Source organism: Spodoptera frugiperda, chromosome 18, assembly GCF_023101765.2.
Source record: "Spodoptera frugiperda isolate SF20-4 chromosome 18, AGI-APGP_CSIRO_Sfru_2.0, whole genome shotgun sequence".
Taxonomy (NCBI): Eukaryota; Metazoa; Arthropoda; class Insecta; order Lepidoptera; family Noctuidae; genus Spodoptera; species Spodoptera frugiperda.
This window is the reverse complement of record NC_064229.1, coordinates 4,030,722-4,053,666: the sequence shown is the minus strand read 5'-3', so window position 1 is coordinate 4,053,666 and position 22,945 is coordinate 4,030,722. Positions and strand designations below refer to the sequence as shown.

The 22,945-nt window shown below is 38.4% G+C and overlaps 1 protein-coding gene across 10 annotated transcripts in view; it reads left to right on the top strand.

Moving 5' to 3' along the window:
* Window positions 1–22,945, top strand: part of LOC118277936 (trithorax group protein osa) — an 82,481-nt gene that overhangs the window by 28,002 nt on the left and 31,534 nt on the right. For all 10 annotated transcript variants that reach the window (XM_035596963.2, XM_035596962.2, XM_035596960.2 and 7 more), the window contains exon 4: window positions 7,937–7,999. In XM_035596963.2, coding sequence (XP_035452856.1) covers window positions 7,937–7,999 — 63 coding nt within the window. The remainder of the gene's footprint in view (window positions 1–7,936; window positions 8,000–22,945) is intronic.

Below are 22,945 nucleotides of genomic sequence, written 5' to 3'. Positions count from 1 at the left end.
TTTTTCGAGAGTATGTATTTTTATATGGAAAGATGCGTGCTATGGATGTCTTCCTTATTACACTTACAATCTAACATTTCCTTATGTTATTCTTTGGCATATTGACGTTTAACAACGTTTTTGAAACGAAACGATATCCCAGTTTATGGTTAGTATGTGTCCCTTTAAATAAGTCTGTACTAAGGTACTGCATATTGACTTTGAGGTCTTATTTTTATTATACTGTCTTTGTTCTTCTCTTTTTATTCTCGTGTTCCAAGAGTAATACCGAGCGTTTTAAAGAGTAGTCTTTCTAGTCCCTTTTCAACTCTTCATCCCCCTCCTATTCTTCATTTTATCTCAAACTCCAGGATAAACACTATGCCTTATTCTTCTCTGTTCTATCAGACATCGTCACACATAGAAATGTATGAGTCACCTTATGGTCTGCTGGTGATTAAATATACAAATTATGACACTGTTTTGGCAACACATGAAAGCAAGAGTAGACTTATTAAACAAGAAAATGCGTTTGAAACTAAGTTCTTGAGATTAAACTTACGAAGTTAAAGACGGAAAACTTCCTATTTGCCTTGAAACGAAGTTTTCAACTAGTTTGTTATGCATGATTTACAGCTTACTCAAAACTTTTTGGGTAACGAGCGTTAACATTGACTTATTGTGTAACTGTGAGATAGTTAACTTTTACTATTCATATTGTTATGAATGAGTCACAGAAACATGTTCGTTTATAATCGTATTACATGTTTTTTATACATTATCTAAGCACTGGTATTTAAAGTGATTGCCGATAAAAAATATCAATAGGTTCCAAGACAATGAATCGAATTCTTCTTTCGATTTGAACGTCCTCTGAACCATGTCGTGACTTGTATTTTCATTTGATTGGTTTTACTTCTTTGCTGTTACTTGTTGTCTAAGAATATCAAAATAGCTGTTCTATTTGCCTAAGATTTCATAATACTGCGTTTGTTTATCGTTAATCGAGTCTCATGTTGATATGTAATAAGGACGGAAAGTACTTTATATTCTTCTCTTTTTAGGTCAAATAATAGAAATTCCGGCTTCCATTAATGAAACGTTTCAAACTATTCCTCTTTGTTCAATAGCTATTTTAGCAGACAGAATGACCCTTTTAATCCAGATTAAATCAAACTGAATCTAATTAAACTAAAACAAACGTTATTTTTATAGCACACTGTACGTTCATTAAGCTAATTCAAGTGATTAAAATAACTCACCTTTAGTTAGCGTTCTGAACACTACGTGAAAAGTTCATTGCATTCCATTTGCGCCCGTTCAGATGAAGTAGCTAACGTTGAACAGCAAAGGTAATTCCAACTAGTAGTTGGCTCACGAGCAGTTAACGTACGCCGTTCTGCCGGCTCTGAATTGCAAATTCAGTCAATACGCCACTGTAAAATCCGAATCGGGTAACCTTTTTATCCGCCATTCAAATAGTTTATAAAGACATTTAAGTTAATAAGCACTTCTTTTCTTTGTTATGTAATAAAATTAAGTCTCGTGACTTTATTCTTTTGTTGTTATTGTTTTCCTATTTTAACAGTGAAATTTATTTTCTCACGTGATTTCATAATTATCGGCATAAGCTGGAAAAGTCCACTGCTAAACAAATTCATTCTTCATTAAATAAATAGCAGTACACAACTTTGTACTTACCAATCAATTTAAAAACGAGTATGTTTTCAGTTTACCACATACTAAAACCATTTCCATTTGCACGTATCTTTAGCCGAAACTTTAATAAGTAAACCGTGTTGGTGCGAGGAGCCGGCGGGCGTCATGTTTGCATTTCGTTTATCGCGCAGATATCACGGAAAACGTACCGCGTCGTCGACGGAAATTTTCGATAATTTTAGCCAAAACTACACTGCTAGACTAAGTAATGTACGCCTCGCGAGATAACTACCCGAAAACATGATAAACGGTTTGTTACTAATCGAAAATAACCGAAAATAACTTATCTCGTTACTTTTATTCATATTGCCTACGCTAAGTGGTTTTAATGTAAGTTAGGTTTCAGAAGGCCAATCGTTTATCTTGTTCATCATTATGTTGTCATACTTTTCTTGGTTGTAAAACGGTGTAGTTATCGCTAATGAAAATCAATTAATAAAGTATGAATGAATACAAGACAATAATTTATATGCACATTTGGTCATTCACTACATGATACAAACAGATATTTATATTTCGTTTGTAATGAGTTCTTACATTTTTGCTTTATACTCTGTATGGTCTTGTGTCAGCACGCACGTAGATGCGAATCTGTATAGCTTTAACGAAATTGAACCCACTCTATATGGAAAGTATAGTAATCCAGGGAACTCGGTAGATGGAACTTTGGCTATAAACTTTACTGTTATCGTTACACATTAAACTGCTGGCGAATGTACGAAAACCTTCGTTGTTAGCAATTTTTAAAAATTACCATCCTCAACGATAACTATTTCAATAAACCGTCTATGGTCATACCATACCCCACCTAATGGAAGACTTTTACTTTCGTTATGTTTGTTTTCCTGTTTCGCTATTCTCTCCACTCTTTTTTACGCATTATAACAGTCGTTGTGGAATATAGGTTTGTTTTTCTTGGCAACATTAACAATAATATCTGTGTTCCTCAAGTAATATCTTCTACCTCGGCTTTATTTATCTTGATTGTATCAAAATATTTGTAGCCCTTATTGAAGTGGCTTGTTGAGTGTTTGGGATTACTTTATGTTTAGGCATTAAGTTTTACCTCGCCCTGGTGGACGTTTGACCCCGGCCTAAAAACTTGTCCCACGAGCTTCCCAACTAGAACTTGTACGACTTACTCTAGTCGATAACTTCGATAAGGGAATTGCACGTTTACAGCAAACAAATAAATATCCAACCATTTTCCAAGTAAGTAGTTGGTGTTTCCACGAAAACTTCTCGCTTGGATCATATGCTTGAAAAGTTTCCAACTTTATACTGTATTCTAAGGACATTAGTTGAATTCTCTGATATATCCAGAGTGTTAGGTTACTTTGTGCCTGTTACAGTTTTGTTTAGTTTGCTTTATGGAGGGAACGAATCTTATCTCCATCAGACATCCGATATTTCTATGAATGAGAAAATCGTTTGTTTTGTTCAAAGAAATAACTCATTAATAGATCATTGAAAGTAAAAGAGAAATATTATTATTGACGAAAAATAGCAAACGTGTTGTATTTGCAAAGTGCGGTAATAGGTATCAGGTCTTCCGTGACTTCAGATCGATGTCATGGATGATCGGTTCGTCATAGTGCGGCGATCAGCATTCATCGTGAGCGTGAGCAAACGTTTTTGGCTCGACGTGCGATTTACATATTTCTATGTCCTTACTCGCTGCTCCGGCCGGCGTATGGTTCGCACGTGGCCGGCCTAGCGACGGCTTCACGTTATAATGGAGATGTAGCACATGTTGGCAGCTTTGCATGCGAACGAAACGCTCTAAACAAGTCGCAAGTTTCTCTATGAAACATTTCGTTTTGCATTCCTCGTGCTTACTCATTACTTTACTATTTTTATTGCCCATAAAAAGTTTAGCATTTTTTTAAATGGGTCGTGTCTTTGGTAACTTATAAAACGTTATTAAATTGTAACAGTATTGATACGATGTGCCACTTCACTAGTCAGAATAGTCAGTCATTTATTTACTTCAGACTCTACTTTCATTATCAAAACAAATGGAGATACAGTTTAGAATGTGACTCATTCAACTCCGTAACCTTATCTCGGAGAATGAGAGAGTGGTGCAAAAATTAAACGTCACTCAAGATATCATGTAATCGACGGAGCAGAAACTCCCGAGGCAGCGGGAGCGCGCGGCTTGTGTCGATTTTATACAGCTCTGGAACTAAACGCCGCCAGGCTACGGCTACAATTTATGCTAACATAAACCCGGCCGGCATCGACGCCGGCTGCGAAGAGATGTATGTGGAGCTTTTACATTTTATACCTTAGACTCGCGTACAACTCTTGTCTTGTTCCAAAACATACTGTTTTTTCGAACCGAATAAGAAAGGTACAAATGATAAAAGTAAATTCCAAGTCTTTATCATTCTCCATACAAACTAAAGCATTATTGAAAACACTAAGTTCTGGTTTGTTTCTGTTATTGCTCTGTTCTGACAAACAACATAAATCTATTCAATGCGGAGGCTTAACCAAATTCTCGGCGAGCTACGCTCGGTAATACTCTACGATGTCAGTAGAGAAATTTGAGAGTCAAGGGCCATTTCAGCATCGTGATCGCTCGAGAGTCGTACGGTCGAAATGAAACGTCGTATCTTATTTTATGATTAGCGGCTCGAAAGCGCTTTGTAATTTTGTTAGTTCCGCCTTTCTGGTGCTGGGGGCGAGCACAGAGAGTGGAGATCGATGCGAGCATTGCGTGCGAGTGCGATAGAGAGAGCACTAGTCGATGCTTGCTCCGTCCCTTTCACTCGAACCGCCTACCAGGCAGCCATGTTGCGCTCGACCTGCGCTCGCCCGACCGCCATTGTAGCATTCGTGGCTAGTGATGTTCACTGACTCACTCGATATTATTGTACGCGTGCCTCCGACTAGATGGAATATTACTAGCGGCCGATCGCAACTTAACCGTTGATGTAATTCAAATTCGAATGTTTCATTACTGACTATGTAAGGATTACGATTCACATAGAGTAGATGATTTTGTCGATATCGACGCATTGATATTTTCTTTTACATTATACATATTTGAAGGATACAGTTTTTGTTTGTGACAAGCAACGTTTAGAAACTATTGACTCAAAAATTATGGTACTTTTTCTGTTAATCGTTCTCGCAATTTGTATTATTAACACTGTAACATCAATTTTATACTTCAAGCTATTCATTATGAATAGAGAAGTGCCTCTAGGATGTCGACAAAATTGTCGATAAAAATGATGCAGCGGACTGAGTCCATAGTCGCGGCTCCGGAATTAAAATGTCAGACGTGCGGCGCGGGCGAGCGTGGGGGCCAGAGGGGGCCGCAGTGCGGGGCGGGGCGGGCGGCCAGCGTTATTAATAACCATAAGCCAGCAGACGCACGAACGTCCAGAGGGGCCACGCCAGCCGCGCGGTAATGAGGAATCACTAATTATATTTTACTGGACTTTCGTATTAAAGCAACATTAAATACGCTAGAGCTGTACAAATATACACCTTGCAATATACACACACCTCCCTTTATTCACCTCATCCTCTTCGCAGGGGCCAATATCGTTAACGTTGACCTTTCGATAGTCGAATAGTAATGATACACAACATTTGCTTTGCAATCACATCGGTTGATAGCGTAGCATACTGGATATTGGATCCCGGAACTGGGACAGAATGGCAAGATAATAATAATGGCATGGCTGGCGGGGTACGGTCCGTTTAATATTCCCCCACAGTAGGCGCGCCGGTTGCACGAGACAGTTCTACCCGTTCTCTAGCCCGGCCGTTCGCCTTCGCCAGTAAAAACTCAGTATATTTTATTGTCAAGGAAATATATTTGTCAAAGGCCGTGCGATTAATTGCTTGATTTTTCTGAAGTGCGCCTCGGGAGATTTTCTTTTCGAATCTCTTTGTCATTAAGCTTATGCATGTTATTGAGTTTATAAGGAATAGGAATGCTTTAGGTCTTAATATTTTTCTGTTTAGTTTTAACTACTATGAAGCTAGAATGAAAAATGTTCAACAAACCTCATAAAGTCCATGTTTCGCTTTAGGTAACTTATTGGTAACTCACAACTCCAACATTAAGTAAGAAGTGAGTTTACGCTGTGTCCTTGTTTTTCCCCGTACATAAAGAGCAACTTATCGCTGGCAGCACTCCGCTCTCATAATAACAAACTGCAAAATGCTCCGGATTCTCCGAACTTTAGTGTGGCAGCCTCGCTCGCCGTTGGAAACCTCTAAAGCGCTGACGGTGGGGCGTACATTCTCTCTCCTGTGGCGGAGTCACGGTGGCAGGGCTGTCGGGAATTGCCGACTTGGATAAATTATGCCGCGCGCTCCCCCCTTTTGCAATCTCCGCAAAATAATGCAATTCAATTGTAAAGAGAAGAGAAACTGACATTTGTCTTGTCTATTGTGTGACTCGTCTACTTACTGTTCTATTATTATGATAAAGTTTTATTGGAGGTGGCCGCAGGGGCAGCCCTGACTGAAGTATGAAGGCTGCACCTAGAGATGGCCCGATTTATTGAGAGCATGTACTCGTAGGTAGTCACTAGTCACAGACGACTTTACACTCGAGTGGGTGCCACGAGATGTCACGTGCAAAAATCTTCCCAAAAGAAAAAATGCTTTTATAGTACATACCTAACTAGATATTTGTGACATAGCTGGATGTCCTTGAGAATATTTGAAGACATTTATGATTTCAATATCTATAAATATACAAAAAATATAATAGATGCACCGTAATCCGTGTTATTTGAAACGTGTTCTATCTGATAAAGAGATCATGTCGTGGCCGTTTCACAAACTTGTTTGCAATTCATTATAAGTTTGGAACAGACTTACCTCTGTTACAGTCAGCGTGCACTTTCCTCGCTAATTTTGAACAGCTACTCTCATCAGAGTTAATGCCGGAAATATTAAACGGATTAATCCTCTTTTTGAACGTATTTTTAGTAAAGTAACAGGATTATTTGCACATTCCCTTTATGATATGTATCGTAAATTCATTTTGAATAGCTTATCAAGTACGTTCATTAAAAGATACTGCAGATAAAAGACATTATAACAAGATTATAATTTTAGTAATGTGTGGTAAACTAACGCATATTAAACTTTACAATAATTTGTGTCTGTTGTTTCCTTGACCAAAGTATTTACATCGTTATAATTAATATTTATCGCATCCTAAAAATGATTAACGTGAAGTAACTGCAGCCACCCGTTACATAAAATTCCCATTTATCATGTCAACGAGGTAAAACAATTAGTATGTTTTGCGAGATAAAGTTTGAACGTTCCAAATTGCGGACTCCGTTACAACTTTGATATTCGCGAGCAAAATGTTGAATTAGATGTTTATTTGGTATTTTCGCAAAAGTTCCTCCCTTATTTTCGATGCTGTAATATTCCATTGTGAATCATAACACTCCGCCGTGAAATTATTACCGCACTATTTTTAACTTTCACTGAAACTTTCAAAGTAAACCAAATATTTCACGTCAAAGTTTAATACAATTTTAGAAAAACGAATTTAGTTTACGTGTTTGAATTGATATAATTTGGTCTTTGAAGTTGTGACACACTTCTATTTTCGCAGTTGAAAAAAAGGAAAATCAGAAATAACTGCTTCAGTATTACAGAATATTCCTTTTGTTAGGCGTCTATCCACGTCCTTTGTTCAGCTTTACGTGATTTCATTTTTACATTAAGTGTTTTAGTACTGTTGTCCGGACGTAGTTTCAGTACGAAAGTCTGGCCTTCGGCTTACAGTGGCGTACAAAACTTTGAGCTTAAGCTTGTGAACTTTTTGTCATCGTCGTCCGTTTGAAATTGCGATTTAATTCGTATTGCCGACGACTTTGAGTTAAACACTCTGTGTTGTTCACTACAGTTTTTGTTTTTGTTTGTGTTATTATTTTGAAAATATTGTATGTATACTGATGGACAGCATATTATAAATAGGTTTAAAGTTAGGTTTTCTTACTGGATTGGGTTTGGCTATGGATTTAAAAAATCAACTATACCCAGATGGAAGTAGTGTCAATAGAGATAGTGATAAACATTGATCACAAACCTTCTATGGCATACGTTTTGTGCTTAAACGTTGAAATCTAATAAGAATGTTTAATTACTGCAATATTTAATCAGAACACCACTTCACATAACCTTCCTTTATCAAAAGAATAAATTAGGTGCAACTGTGTAATAAACATAATTTTGTTTATAGGGCTACCCGCCACCGCCCAGGCCAGCGCAGCCGTCCACGCCAAACGCACATGATCCTGATTCTGTAAGTAATTAATAGACACTCGATTACGGTCAAGAAGAAATCATTGTTGCGAGCTATGCTCATATTAGTCTGTTACTGGTACTGGAATGCTACTCACAATCAATCAACGTTGTCCGCCGCTTGATGAATCAAGAAGGCAGGGTATTAAAAAGCCATCAACTACAAACCATTCTCGCAACTAAGTAGTCTCTAGAGAAACACTAAACCTGCCCATGAAAAATTACTGACTTCTCGTAACAACTACGAAGACCTCTCCAAATAAAGAACATACTTTTGTTTTTTGAAAACTTGACTTTACAGCCAAAGTTACTGTTACTTGGAATATAATATGTATCTTGTAATGACGTAGATCCTGTTTGACGTAGGACTCGTGTGTTGTACAGACGTCCATTAATGACTGAATAATGTGGGCAGCTGGTCACGCAAAGAACAAAATACAACGTCGGTTTCCGCGCCTAATGAAGCTCCTTGTATTCCCTTATGTCTCACCGAACCGAACATATTATTTTACGTGTTCGAGTTCGTCTTGTAATTATTTCCAGAGTTCAGTTTGAGTTAAGTCAGTGTTACATTAAGTAATTCTAAACACATATTTTGTAATCATTCGACTGACGTCGCCGATTCGTTCATTTGTTGATTGAAACGATGAGCGCGTTTGTTCGTTACGAATAACATCATCCTACATCGAAAATGAGCGGACGTGAATAAACATAATCATAAACGTCGTGTCTTCATTAGCGCACATGTGGCCCACGAAATCGAGTGAGGTTCGGACAACTCGGCCTCTATTTGTGGACTAGCACTCCATACACAGAGTTTATGCGCCGTCCCTCGCACGACACTCGACAATAAGCTCGTTTGCTGAATCCTAAACCCGCAATGGAAAAAAACTTACAAGCGTTGGTTGTATAAGCGCGTAATCGTAAATAGATTTTTATTTACACACTTTGTTTCCAACTGAAAAATGAAAGCAATTTCCCCTGACATAACAATGAATACGGAGGAAATAAACGTTCTCTTGTCAGTGTTTGTTATTTATAGACAAACGTGCATGATTAATTTTGTGTTTACAATCTGATTTCAGTTTTATTTTTACGTCTATGAGCATGGTTTCGCGTGGGTGTGCTGTTTGTTTTGAAACGCACGATTCGGTTATTTGATGAGAATGCGTCATGAGCAAATGTGCCCTACTACTAATGTGTTTGCGAGGATTGAGATGAGCACACATCCCGCGGCCGTTTGCTTATCGACGTCGGCTTGTGCATGCATAACGACTGTGATAAAAAGAATCGTTTACTACAGACTTCAAAGCGCATTAGGGCCGCCATGTTTTATACTGAAAATGTAATCATAATCCTGTTTTATATTAAAGCAGCTTTCAAGCGAAATGTTGATACATCTGTACAATGTATGTACTCTGTAGTGGGTTTATTTTGCACCGTTTGAAAAAACATTGCATGCGAGATAACAGAATATTTACTTACTGTCTCGCCACGTGCTTCTCCAAGTTGTAAAGTAAACCTGTCAAATATAAATAAACTAGAAATAGATTCACTAATAGTTCAATGTTGTGTTATACATTCATCTATTCTTAATGGACTAAATACAAGTTCAAAGCCCCAGAAACTTAACATTGCGTGGGATTTTGACGTTTGCATAATCTCAATAAAGTAATATATGCACAAAACGTACAACCCTAAAGCTGTGTATAGATAGAGAGTAGCGGGGTTGTTTGATGTTGATTGATACCGTTAGCCGGGCGCGCATTGTCTCGCTGAGTCGCCCGGGGGAGCCCAAATGAGTGGAATTATTAAACCGGGGACCGTACTGCGATGTGACGCTTTTTGTAATGATTGTACCGAGTACTGTGTATCGCCCAAAATGAGGGGAACCCGAAACTCGCCGCTCCTATCAATTGTAGCAACAACCCATGGCTCCCCAGTCCCCGTTGCCATCCGGGCCTTATTGTCAAATGTTTTAAGGGGGAATTTTGAAATCACAATGATTACATTTTATTTTTTTATTGTTATTCGTTTTCAAAGGATCAGCTGTTTTAATTTAGCTGTTTTTTTTTTTGTTTAAATCTTATGTGAGTCTAGTTAGTGTCCGTAAGGAGAAGTAATTCTTTAACAGGAAACTTGGTTTAAAATCTCTCAATCGATTGCCTGTGTATTGCTATCAAAAAGCACATTAAAACATAAAATTTAATGGGCGGTTATTATTATACGGCGGGTTAACAATTTGCGTGGGAAGTCAATAAATATTTTTCTTGGGAAAACATTTGTTTATCATTCCCTTCCATAATAATCTGCGTTCATAGGAGGCCGGAATTACAGAATATTTCGTCTAAAAACACTCCCCTATAAAATTCATCAATTGTCAGTTAAATGTCAGGTATTTTACTAAGACGTTGAACACAAAAGCGGGTAAGAAATTATTCACCGTGAGTCGCGAGCATTCAACGTTTGCGCGCTACGTGAAGGGTTCTAATTCGAGTTATTTATTTATGCAACTTTACTGCCATTGTGAACGCTCAAGAGAAATGTGCCGCTCCCATGGCTTGAATAAAGAAATAATTTTTGAATTTGTCTTACATTTCAAAATTCCTACATTGTTGTGCCTAAAGCCCTTGAAAAGGTTCCGATGACGCATGGCACGTAGTAATTACTTGTCGAAATGTTGTATGGCGCTCTAATTTGTCTTCATTAGGCGCTATTGATGATAATCATTTGTCAAATAGGATGTAAGAGCTATTAGGGATGAGATTTGACTGATATATTAGGTGACAGAGAAAAACAAACCCCGCTTGACAAATTAGCTCCATCTCTGGCAATATTTAGATCGTTTTAGAAGCAACAAAGACAATGAAAATGTGGTTAAAATAGTTAATTCGTGGTTTAGGTTTGATGACGTTAATCTTAGACCGCACCTAATTGGTAGTCCTTAGTAATTGATGTATCCAATCATAATGATGTCGGTCCCTGTAGTCACCAGCTATTGTAAGGGCAATATGTATCAAACTGATTTGTGTAAACATAACACGATTCGTCTACATTGCAACACAAGAAACTTAAACAGTCTTTTGTGTTGTAGTAGTTGTGACTGCAGTGTTAGCAAAGTCCTTATTTAAACTTAATTCAGTACAAGGCAGCCTTTATAAACAGCTTGATTATACACTACGGACTGTAAATGAGTGTTGAAAAATAAAACGGAATAATGTCAATTAAAAACATTCCGTGCGTAAATGAACACTGCGACTCATGTGCACTGTCATCTCGCTGAAAGAGTCTTTCCTAACAATGTAAAAGTAATGCATGAAGCAAAATATTCAAATGTAAAAAGCGAGAGAGGCAGGGTTGCTCGCCCGCTGCACGTTCATAATAAACGAGATTGAGTGGGGCGGTGTACAGACTCAAATGAATGACGGTAACAGCGCGGAGCGTAATCAGCCGACAGGCGACGTGCGTTCGCATGTAAAAACAAAGCAAATACATTTTACTCCGAATTTTCACATGAAATTTCTCGAGGCATGCCTAATAAATGACTTTTATATTCAACTAGTGTTCTATCACATTAGCTACGAAAAAGAAAATATCTTTTTCAGTCTGCGCATAAAATTTCTGTTTGTCACTCGGCTGTATTAGCGACTGTAGCTTGCACTGAATTTAAAATGGTTTGTGCTTTTTGTGTGTGAGGGTTGATTGTACAAGGGGATGGTGCATAGCGAATAAACCTTAACTGTTCTTCACTACATTGTAACTTAACCACTCACCATGCTTACTAAATCTCGAAGACACTGCTAGCTAATATGATACCCTTTTTCACTTTATTTCTTGCATGTTTTCCTGTCTTGCTAATTTGAATTGATTGCTTTATTGCCTACTTCATCTAGGTGCCTGCATGTTATTTTTTTGCTTGCTTAGTGTACAAATGTTTGCTAAAATGCTTGACAATGTGCTTGTTTACTAATTTGCATGTTTGCTTTTCAATTTAATAATCTTAACGCTTAAAGCTTAGTACAAGTCTAATATTGACTAGGTACACATACACACATTTTTCAAAAATATACCTGTTATGAAAATACGATTTTAAAACTCAACAATTTCGGCTCGGCATAGACCGATTTTAACGGCTAAATGGTTTAACTCTGTGTGTAGATTGGAACCGACTAGTGACGCGGCTGAAACGAATCTCATTTGTCAAACAGGATCTTCGTATCAGAATTACGAGTAGTCAGAATGCGCCCTCGAGTACATTTCCTTTTTAATTGAATAAGCCGAGAGTGCTACATAATCCGGCTGGTGCCGCCCAGCGCCAAAATTCGCGTTGCCCTCTGTTTGCTTTTGTTACACAATCTCTACTTTACAGTTTCTACTTTCTCTTGTTTATCTCTACTGTGTATCCGCTAAAGAAAAAAATACAAGTAACCTGAAGAATTTTTCAAAATTCTATTTCATTGCAGTCTGTGGCATTTTTTACTTCCATAAAAGAGCACGCTTTGTTTATTTCACTGTAAACCTTTACTATCATTCCACTTTATAATAAAATATTCTATCTTCGTAGCGTGCGCGGTTCTGTCGCTACATTTTAAAAATTAAATTCTGCACTGATTGAAATGGTTTTATTTGAATACCATGTTTAATTAAATGTTCGCTATTCCAGAGAACGAATAATATATTTTTCATTGATAAAATTTTATCGCGGACGTATATTTTATTTAGTCGTTTGGACAGATGGATGGAGCGGCCGCATTCGGCTCGAATGTAATTATTGCGGTCCGATTTCGATAATGCGCCGCGAGGCCGGTTGTGAACAAAATGTGGTCGCCCACTCGTTTTGTTGCACTTTAATAATTTATACGACTCACAGAGCAGATAAAGCCTTTCTGTGTTATTTCAATTTTGTATTATGCGAATTTTAAACATGGTTCAATTTTGTAGGTAATCTATCATATGTCAGAATGATGAACGTATCGTATAAATAATGTTTAATAAGCACTTACGATTGTTTTTAATGTAAATTTGCAGTATATAGTTGGCGTACCAGTATACATAATACATACATAGTGTTCAAATCTATTTGCGTCTACATTACAATAGGGTACAATAGAATTGTTAGCTCTAGAGACTTCAATAAAAAGATTTACCCCAATTACAGGGACCGTAGGTCGGGTGAACGGTTTAATCGGGCTGTAAAAACGTTGGATCGCCGGTAACGAGGCAGTAAACCGGACCGGCGTCCCATAACCAAACGAACTGCTCTGTGATAGCACTAAAACATTGCACGATTTGCGTACCCGAGTGTCATGTCAATCCTCTATTCAAGTACACATACATAGGCTGAAATATTTAAAGAGTACTCGAAAGGACGCTTGCACCGTACTAAATCGGCTTTACGGTTACCAAAACTCCAATATACTGTAACATATAGCGTATTATTACATTCCCCAGTGCGGGAGCCGCACAGGCAGAAATCTCAGTTACCTCAAAAGCTCGTACATTCATGTAGCAGGCGATATTAGGGGAGTCCGTTGTAGACCACTAAATGCAAAATGTTCAGTGTTCCACGCGGTCGGTTGCGTGCGCCGGTACCACCGTTGCGGTTACTTTGTCAACTTTATGTTCTTAGTAAACTGTTTATATTAACATATTTTACTGCTCCATACCTGATGAACGAGAGTTTTACAATCTACCTTCTTTATTAATCATCATAAACTCACGATATTGCCTATAACGATTAGATCTAATGGCTTTTATACGGCAAATACGTCACTAAACCATAACATTCCCATGCTAGTCCCATATCCATATCATGCAAATGTTTTAATAACTTTTGGTGTATAATATTAACAGGGAGTTACGTATATTGCTTTTTCAACACTGCCTGCCATAGATGACACAGAGCAGTCATAATTATGAGCTTCGATTAATGTAACTTGTATGTGTTTCTAGTCTAGGTATTATTATGATTTTATAACAAGCCCAACTCCCAGCTATTTAAATGAAACATATTTTTATTAGACATATTAGCGTTTATTATATTTATTTTTCTTACGATTTGTATGTTCTTGGAATAACTGACATATCTTGTATTATCTTAATTAAGCGGTGATTGGAGTCAATGACCTGTCAACCTACATAAACCCTGCTTATCTGCTAATATCAATAGAAATCTCATCATGATAATCATAATGTCATTATCATCTGTGATCGGATCATGGTATGTAATATGTATGTACATTTTCTCTAATAATCGATAACGGAATAACATTAGAGTTCTTCTAAGTATATGGAAGTCGTCAACCTTGATTTGTGAAGATGATGTAGCTTAAGAATAGCCACTTACATCACACATATCATGATTTGAATGTTCCTTGCTTGGATATTTTCAAAGAGAATATTTTTTATTTCGGTATGGTAGAGTGTTACTGGGAATTCTTTTACAAGTTCAAAGATCGACGATGTTTCGTCGTCCGATTCCAGGAAAAATTTGAATCCTGAAGAGTATTTATCATCGAGTCGTCGTTCTATCAAAAATAAAATGGACAGACAGCGACTGCGTCCGTGTTTGTTTGTGCACACACTGCCAGACTGCCACCGTATCTCCTGGACGTTTGGTTAACCACAATGAGATTAGTGGTCAATCAATTGGACGTGCATTCAAAGACTTTATCTTATAAATGCACAATACCTAGCAAGATACACAAGTCTGTTTATTATTTTTCCTATATCTCAGTAAGAACACAGAAAGGGTCCTAAACTTTTGTTATTCACTCCCCTCAAGGTAGATGTTGAAGCGGGTTGCTATATAAATAACATCAGCTCGTAGTCGTTGTATGAAAACGTAAGACGGTATAGTTTTCTTTCTCGGGATCGTACCTAATGTAATTCAATAGGTTTGTTTTCAGTCAATAGAATACTTGAATAACTCGAGTTCGCATCGTCTCGTAGACCTTTACCGGATCGTTATTACGTTACAATATGCGGATGTGTGTTGTAGATGTTTGTCGTAAAAGCGACCGTGTCGTTTTATAGCACCGACCCAGCCTTCAAAATGGGGTCGAACAGCCACCGTACTGGGTGGTCGTAATGTAATATAACCTGAGACCACCCTCCTTGTTTTATGAATTTTAACAAACTAAACAACGACAACTCGATTGCTTTCGGCGAAAGTTGTGAAATGCTGAAACAATGCATCATGCATTGTATGTGTCCACTGTCTCAAGAAGTTTTCTCTTGTTCAAGCACATGTTTATCAATCAACAGTTTCCACCAAAGTAGTCTATAACATCGTATCGTAAAAGCAGATACCTAGGCGATAAACACAGCTCAGCTGGATGATTATTATTACATCCCGTTGGTTATTGTAATCGTGACGGCATTGACCCCACGACCCCCGGTAGCTGACGTAACGAGTGTCACCGCAACCATCAATCACTGGCTGCTTTGTGACGTTTTGCGACCTGCGCCTCTGACGACACTACAACCTAACTAGCGTGACCCGCATCTTTCTGCATCGGTCTTTGCAAAAAAGCTTGTATATTATTCGATAAAAAAGAAATACGATGTCATTCAGGCAGTGATCATCATTAGGAAGTTAAGTACACTTTAATTTGTATCACGGATACCACCTGAAAGCTACTTACACCATCGAATCGAGTAGTTGCCTGTTGAGTGGACTGGGCTATGTGGTCGCAGCATGATGTCATCTGATTGCGATGGGCGGGCACGCCTCGGCCTCCGCCGCTGATTCGTGACCAAGACTCTTAACGACTCGTGCATACCTAGCACCAGTCCATGCTGAACATTGTGCATTCTGCGTGGTCTCGCAAACAACTATATCATTCTTTCGCTGCAAGTATGGAATACAGTTCTGGTAAAAGTTCTTTACAATAAAAAGTCTGCTTATAATACTCGGAAGCACGTCAAAATTCAACCTGTCGTCAATCCACGGCGCTTGAACGCATTATTATTCGGAATTTATTTAAAGATGGCCCCTTCCTGTTGGCAACCATCCAACGGGGTATCCCCAACATTTACCAGACGATTTAATAATTATGGACTTTTATGTGGGTTAATGTATGTCTACTCATGTTTGTATTTGTATTCATTCATTCAAGATATTCGAACGCTCAGGGAGCTAACGTTACATATCGAAAATGTAGGTGAATGCCACGCTCCATCCATCTATGTTTTGTGTAAGTTGTTTGTGTGTTTATAGAGTTGTCGAACCACAGTAACCAAGCGTTTCTTGTTCGAAAGCGAGAGTTCCAAGTTTCTCGGGAGCACGCTCCACGACGTCGTAGAATCGACCGACATCTCCAGATTTATATAACTTAAGGGTTTTACATATTAATGTGCTCATCTCATCTCCAATTGAATATTGATTGCAAACAACTTTAGAGATAGTGGAGCGTAAAACTTAGTTACGGCACCATTCACATAATTAAATCGTATGAACCTCTATTTACTTCAACCTTAGCATTCATCCATTTATACTCATTCATATGTAAAACAATGTTACATGTACTGTTGTGAATATCAATATTTACTCGCACATTTATAACAGTGTAACTACGTGTTGTGACGTTGACTCTGACGATTTTCTTTTGATAAAGACCTTCAAAGCGATCACGCCTACGTTTTACATCTATCCGCAGTAATCTGATGCGAATTTCGTCACTCAATTCAATAGGTCAGGGTGTCGGTAATTGAGCCGCGTCAGCTGTTCTCCGGATCCCTCACGTTACGAAATCCGTGTTTCATTAAATTCATTATTGTGTCGATACACCGTCCTCTGGTACCGACGTTGTTCTATACATATACAAATGTGTAGGTACCGAAGACTGAAGGCGTTCATGAGCGGGGGATGCCTCCAGATAATAAATAACGAGTGCAACGATTGCGACCGCCGGGCTGGGGATAAGGGGGTCCGGGGAGGGCCCGACCATTTTAATGTCCCGGCGCCAGACTTTATATTAAACATTCGACCTTGGCAGTGGCCTACATCGACACCGGGACACGCACACACGCCCACTTCTCTCTCGTCACGAAAAGAAAAGTTCATTCAATGTTTCGGCACTTCTCGACGCTATAAATAATAAGCGTGACGTGTTTACTCATCTAGCACGCTATTTAAACCCTCGCCTTATCTCTGTTGTGTAACGGTGCTACTGTCGTAGGTCTTTATCACGTAGTTTGCAACTTCAGTATTTTTATTATTACAATTTGCTACTTTTTTGTCTAGCAACTCTGAGGAATTGTCAATTCCTGATAGTTGTTGAGACAAATCTCGGATGGATTAAAATGTCTTAAGACATGATGCATCAATTACCGTTCATCTTTTAATAAGTGCGATTGTTCCTAATGTAAACACTACTACCATCCTCGCTACCTTGATGCCCATTTGGGTATAATTGCTATAAACATCAACAAAATCTGAAAACAGAAAAGGTAACAAAAGGTCTTTAACTAGTGGCTAAGTAGTACTCATCTCTAACCTATCTTAACAACCTCATGGAGGTACAGCAAGCAATAAACAATACAAGCCAAGATAGTCCATACAAACAGATTACTATACTTCCCATCTTAAGCACCGACTCGAACATCTTGGTTACAGTGTCATAAAACAAGAATTAACAACTCACAAAAGATAACTTGATGCGCAGTCTAAAACTACTAGGATTGAAATTTTTCTACTCTTATTCCCATAAATCGTCACCCTTGTCAGGGCGTAAATCGCAAAAGAATTTATACGGGACGTTTTGGATGATAAAGAACTATGTCTTCGAAGTGCCACAGAAACAGAATGAAGATTTAGAATGTAGTTCAGTACGGAAAGGTAGGATAGTATTAAGCGGAGACTCAGCATTTATCATCGTCTCGCTACTCACTACTTTAATATCGGCTAGAAAATGTATTCCAGCTACTTTTTCATAAAAGGATAGAAATAAACCTAAAAGCAAATTCACTCCGAGTTTTAAGAATTTACCAGTTCTTGGCGTCAGCTTTTGATGCTGTTTTTCTATTGATGTGTGAGCGCCTAAAAGTTCACATTACTATAAAATGGATTTGATGTTTAATGTGGCTTACAATAACTGATTACACTTACGAATTTGAATTTCTTCGTAACATTTAGATTGTTGTAGCTATGGATCTATATAATATTTATATTATGTGTTATTCCAGACTAATCTAATTGTTCCAAATCTCGTCTCGATACCATCATCCGTTTTGACGTGAAGGAGTAACAAACTAACAAATATACTAACTTTCGGATTTATAACATAGTAGGTTGAGATGTATTGATGTGATCCATAAAATATATGCACATTTAAATTTTATAAACTACAAAAAAGAGACAACAACTAAAAATTCTGATGCTTCAGCGGTACTGCGTGTCCAAAGTGCACTATTCGATCAGTTAATTGAAAACGATAGTGGCGCCAAATATAGAATCGCCAGACAATATCATCCATAGAAACGTGCACTAGTAAGTGTTATTAAAACGAATGTTAATTTATGCGCGTTAATGTATCGTAATCACAGTCGGTGCAATATTATGTAATGAATGAGTTTACCGTTATTGTTATTGCGTGTAGCGAGTGAGTAATGTGGGTCAGTGACGAGAACAGAGGCAGGGTCGAGATGCCATTGACGCGTCTTTTAAACTTACGTAACAACCGTGTATTGTTTCGCCAAACAAGGACACAAGGATGCTACCACGCATATACATACAAAACATAAAAATAAATAATGTCGTACGCATGCGGACCGTTGCTTTGCAAATTAAACGATTCTTTACAGTCATCCTTTTGAATTTGTTCCTTTAAGCTCTTCTATTAATAGCCCTAAACTACGTTGTATCGGAGCTCCACGATCCTTACCCCGAATCAATTAACTATTATAGCGATCGTCTCCTGTTTTTATGGACACTGAAGTATCCTTTATGTTTCTGCTTCGGTGCTTACATAGTTTGCTCTAAGATTTTATAGAGGGCATTTGTTCCTTAATCGTGTGAAACTTAGATGGTTTAATGGCTAGGTATTGCCATAGATTTAAATATTTTACTAAGTTCACCTGCGATAACGATAGTTCTATCATAACAAAATACGTAGGTAGAACAGTGGTGTCGGTTGTGCTTGCAGGTGTTCGATGTCACTACTAAACTGGTCGGGCATCCGGTCCGAGCCTCGTACAGCGCCCGACAGATGGCACCACGTGTATCTTGCTTGTGCGTCGAATACCATGTTTCATGATGTATAACTTATATTCAATTCACAAGACTATTGTTGGATACCACAGGACACTGCTCTATCCATTAATTTAAGCGTCATTCTATTCTATCTAATGTTTCACTAACTCTAAATACTAACTGATATCCTATTAACGGTTGTAGAATGTATACACTTATTACTCAAGTTTTATACAATTACGGTTTAATTTGCCGGAGACCCCTTGTGAAATATTTTTATGACATTATCGGCTATAAGACAAATTGTCTAATTACGGTGCCGGCCGGCCGCTTATGTAACTAATGGCGGCATAATCGGGCTCGAGGAATCTGATCGTAAACACGCTCGCTAACCCACTAAAACATATTTCTTTTATTTTGCGGAGCGGGTTGACTACGCAGCCCAGGCTCGGTCGGCCCGCCACTTTACAGAACAGGTTCCTATATCGAAATTAACGATAAATCCGCTTGCGAGGTGCCGCCTCACCCTCTGCATATTTTCCTCAGTCTCGAAAATGAGTCAACATTTTTGAAATACATCTGGTAGTTCACTGCATGTTCATGCTTAAACTTATTTATCAGGTATTTTGAATAAAGCTATGGGTATATTATTTTCCCCTGTATTTATAAAATATCTATCAAGTTAAATTTCTGTTTAAGATCGAAGTTTTTTGGTGTCGTAAACCTTTTCTTACTGACATAAGACTGCCAGACCTACATCAAGTTTGACCGTAACAATGCTGAGTCGTGGATCTCGTTGGTATCTCACACCATTATTACACTACATTTTTAGGCTCTACGTCTCTTCATATTCAATGGTCTTTCATTTGGTCATCTTTTTAATAAAAAGTGCGTTTTCGAATAAACATTTGACTCATTTAAAACCATTTGTAGCTTTGGGAATTTAGAGGAAGCAGAAGGCAAGCTTCCAATGCATACCATCGTGCTATAAGAGTTAACCGAATTACACCAAATGTTGTTTCTTCATAACAGAAAAAATGGCCCTTTGGTTCGTTTATTCGTTTGTCCAAAACGTAATAAATCATTGTGTACTTAGGTTGTTAATACAATCATTTGTTCAATAGATCAATTTCAAACTATAGTAATGACTATCGTACGGAGCTCTTGAATATGTAACATCAACTCACTACCCATTTCAGGTTTTTATTTGGAAGTAGTTTGGTCAGAAAAAGTGGGTGAACGTATCGCCCAGTTTTTTGGCGATCATGGTGAATGGAATGCTCTCTTTAGTTTGGTACAATTTACAGTTTTATTGGTTGAATGTTGGGTCATTTAAGATTTTTTTTACCCTTTACATGTTTTGGCATATCTTGAAAAATACTTTGGAAATATAAATATCTACCCACTCGTTATATTAGTTAAACTAAACTGACAGGTTCCGTAATAAATTGGAAACATTGTTCTGCCGTGAGTCACCGGAACTCACCATAAATGTGGTTATCATACTCGTACCATCAAAACATCATGACAAGAACTTGCATGAGAAAACGATTGCATGTTATTGGTTTTCACGACATGTGGCATATTGTAAAATTATGTTTTTACGTAGACCTACGGGCGTCGAGTCGAGAGGGAGATCTTTGGCGCCATGTTCAATCAAGCTACAACCATTGAATTTTTTCTCCATGCTTCTGATTGAATGTGTAGTTTTATGCGTACACCACGCTAATGGATTCACACAGTCTCACTCAACATACACATAGACACTGATGCGTTCGTACTACTTCGTACAAGTGGCACATATTTCCCTTATGCGTGTGCCATTATAATTTAAAATGATATGTGGATTCCTGTCTTATAAATGCCATGCCATGAAAATAGATTTACTGATTTCCCAATTCGAAGGTACCCCTCATTATACCCTAAACTTCACATCACACTCAGTTTGATATTGTTTTCACTCAGTTTAGGTTCAATATTTCTAATATTGTCCCATTTTTTTGTCCACGTGCACTAAGTACAATCCCCTGGGGGATTCATGTGGAATGATGATGAAGTAATGAAACTGACAAGGATCCTCTGAGGAATCGGCTGACTGGCCCTGGTGGCTTATTCCAAAATAATAGAGAGGGCGTGTGTGTAAAACGTATATACAAATACAATATAAATATCGCGAAACGGACACAGTGCGCATATGCATTGACCCGCATTCCCAATAGGCCATCAATGTTTGCAATGCGACAGTAATGAGATGTAGTATATAGATGATAATATTACTATTGGTTCGCACCGGCCGATCAATATTTCCTAATTAGTTATTAGGTGTATCACGGTCGGCTGTGATTTCGCGTGTATTTGTGTTAATGTGAATTGTATTATCTGTTATTATGTTAATATCTGATAAGCGATTCTGCTCGTTATTATCAATGATAAGTCTACGATCTCATATTTACTCAACATTATCGTGCTTGTGTGTATTGTGTGTGAGAACAATTTCATATTATAATGACAGCTTACGGCTGTATCTACATTCTACACACACGCACACATGCTTAATGAACAGCGTGACAATACGGTGGTGTTTGTAAACGGTAGCCTTTTATAATTCGTCGTGTACCAGAGAAATTTGTTTCCTACGTTTATTGTAAACAACTTTCGTGGTAGAACTTCGTTGTGTTTTTTCATGATCAGTAACTTTATTATTCTTTTTGAACAATTCATAGGTTTCGAACACTCCGAGTGAATAAATAATAACTGAATGTATCACAAAAAAGTAGTTACGTGCCTTCGGTACAAAGTAAGGCTGGCTGAGGCGAACAAATAACTGGTTGAGTTGGATAGTTGGTTGAGTGCGTGCAGCTCGGCGCTCGGCGACCCCCCGCTCGAGGTTCGCTGGCGTGCCCTCGCTCGTTGTAGCTATACATATGGGTCGTAGCGAGCGGCGTGCCGTCGCAATATCAGCCCGGTGAAATCGCTCGCCCGCCCGCTTCGTCGCACCGCACGCCTCGCCTGCGCCAGTCGCCGTGCGCCAACTGAAACGCGCGCACTGCTAGCGCAATCGAACGTACAATATTCCACACGAGGCTCTCGCTCTCTGCTAGCTTCCACCGCCTTCGCCCCGGCACCGTTCCTGATACCGGCGTCGGTCGATGATTCGGTACCTTTTGCTTTTGAGCAAAACCGTCACCGTATAGACACTCAAAACATTTCGTGGTGTGTGTGAGAAGTGCATGTGCGCAACTCGCCCCAATTTGTGCTTCGGTGTAGTTAAGAAAAGAATTCAAGACGGCTGTCATCATAAGGCTGCCTGCGAATACAGTAAGTATCGCGACGGCCGCATGACTCAATGTAAAATGGGACGATTCTTATCTACCGCACTTGTGTGCGTGGGTGTGCCGACGCTGAGTTTGTCAGTGTTTGCGTGACATCCGACCGCCTCTATGCCTCTGTGTGCGTTGGCTCAATACTGAGTTCTATTTTGCGGCGGAGCGGCTAGATGTTTGTTTTTATTATCATATGACCGGCAACTGTTGTTACTTGCTTCTAATTCAAGTATCGCTAACTTTGATGAAGAAATGTTATAATGTGAAAGGGTAATAAAATGTATTGTTAGTTGAACAATAGCGTCAAATGTAATTAGGTTAGTTATAAAGCGATGGTTTAATACATTTAATTAAATAAGAAAACATAGAAATAAAAGTAATACTGCTCCTACTAGGGATGACTTTATGGTTGTGATTACTTTCTGCTTTG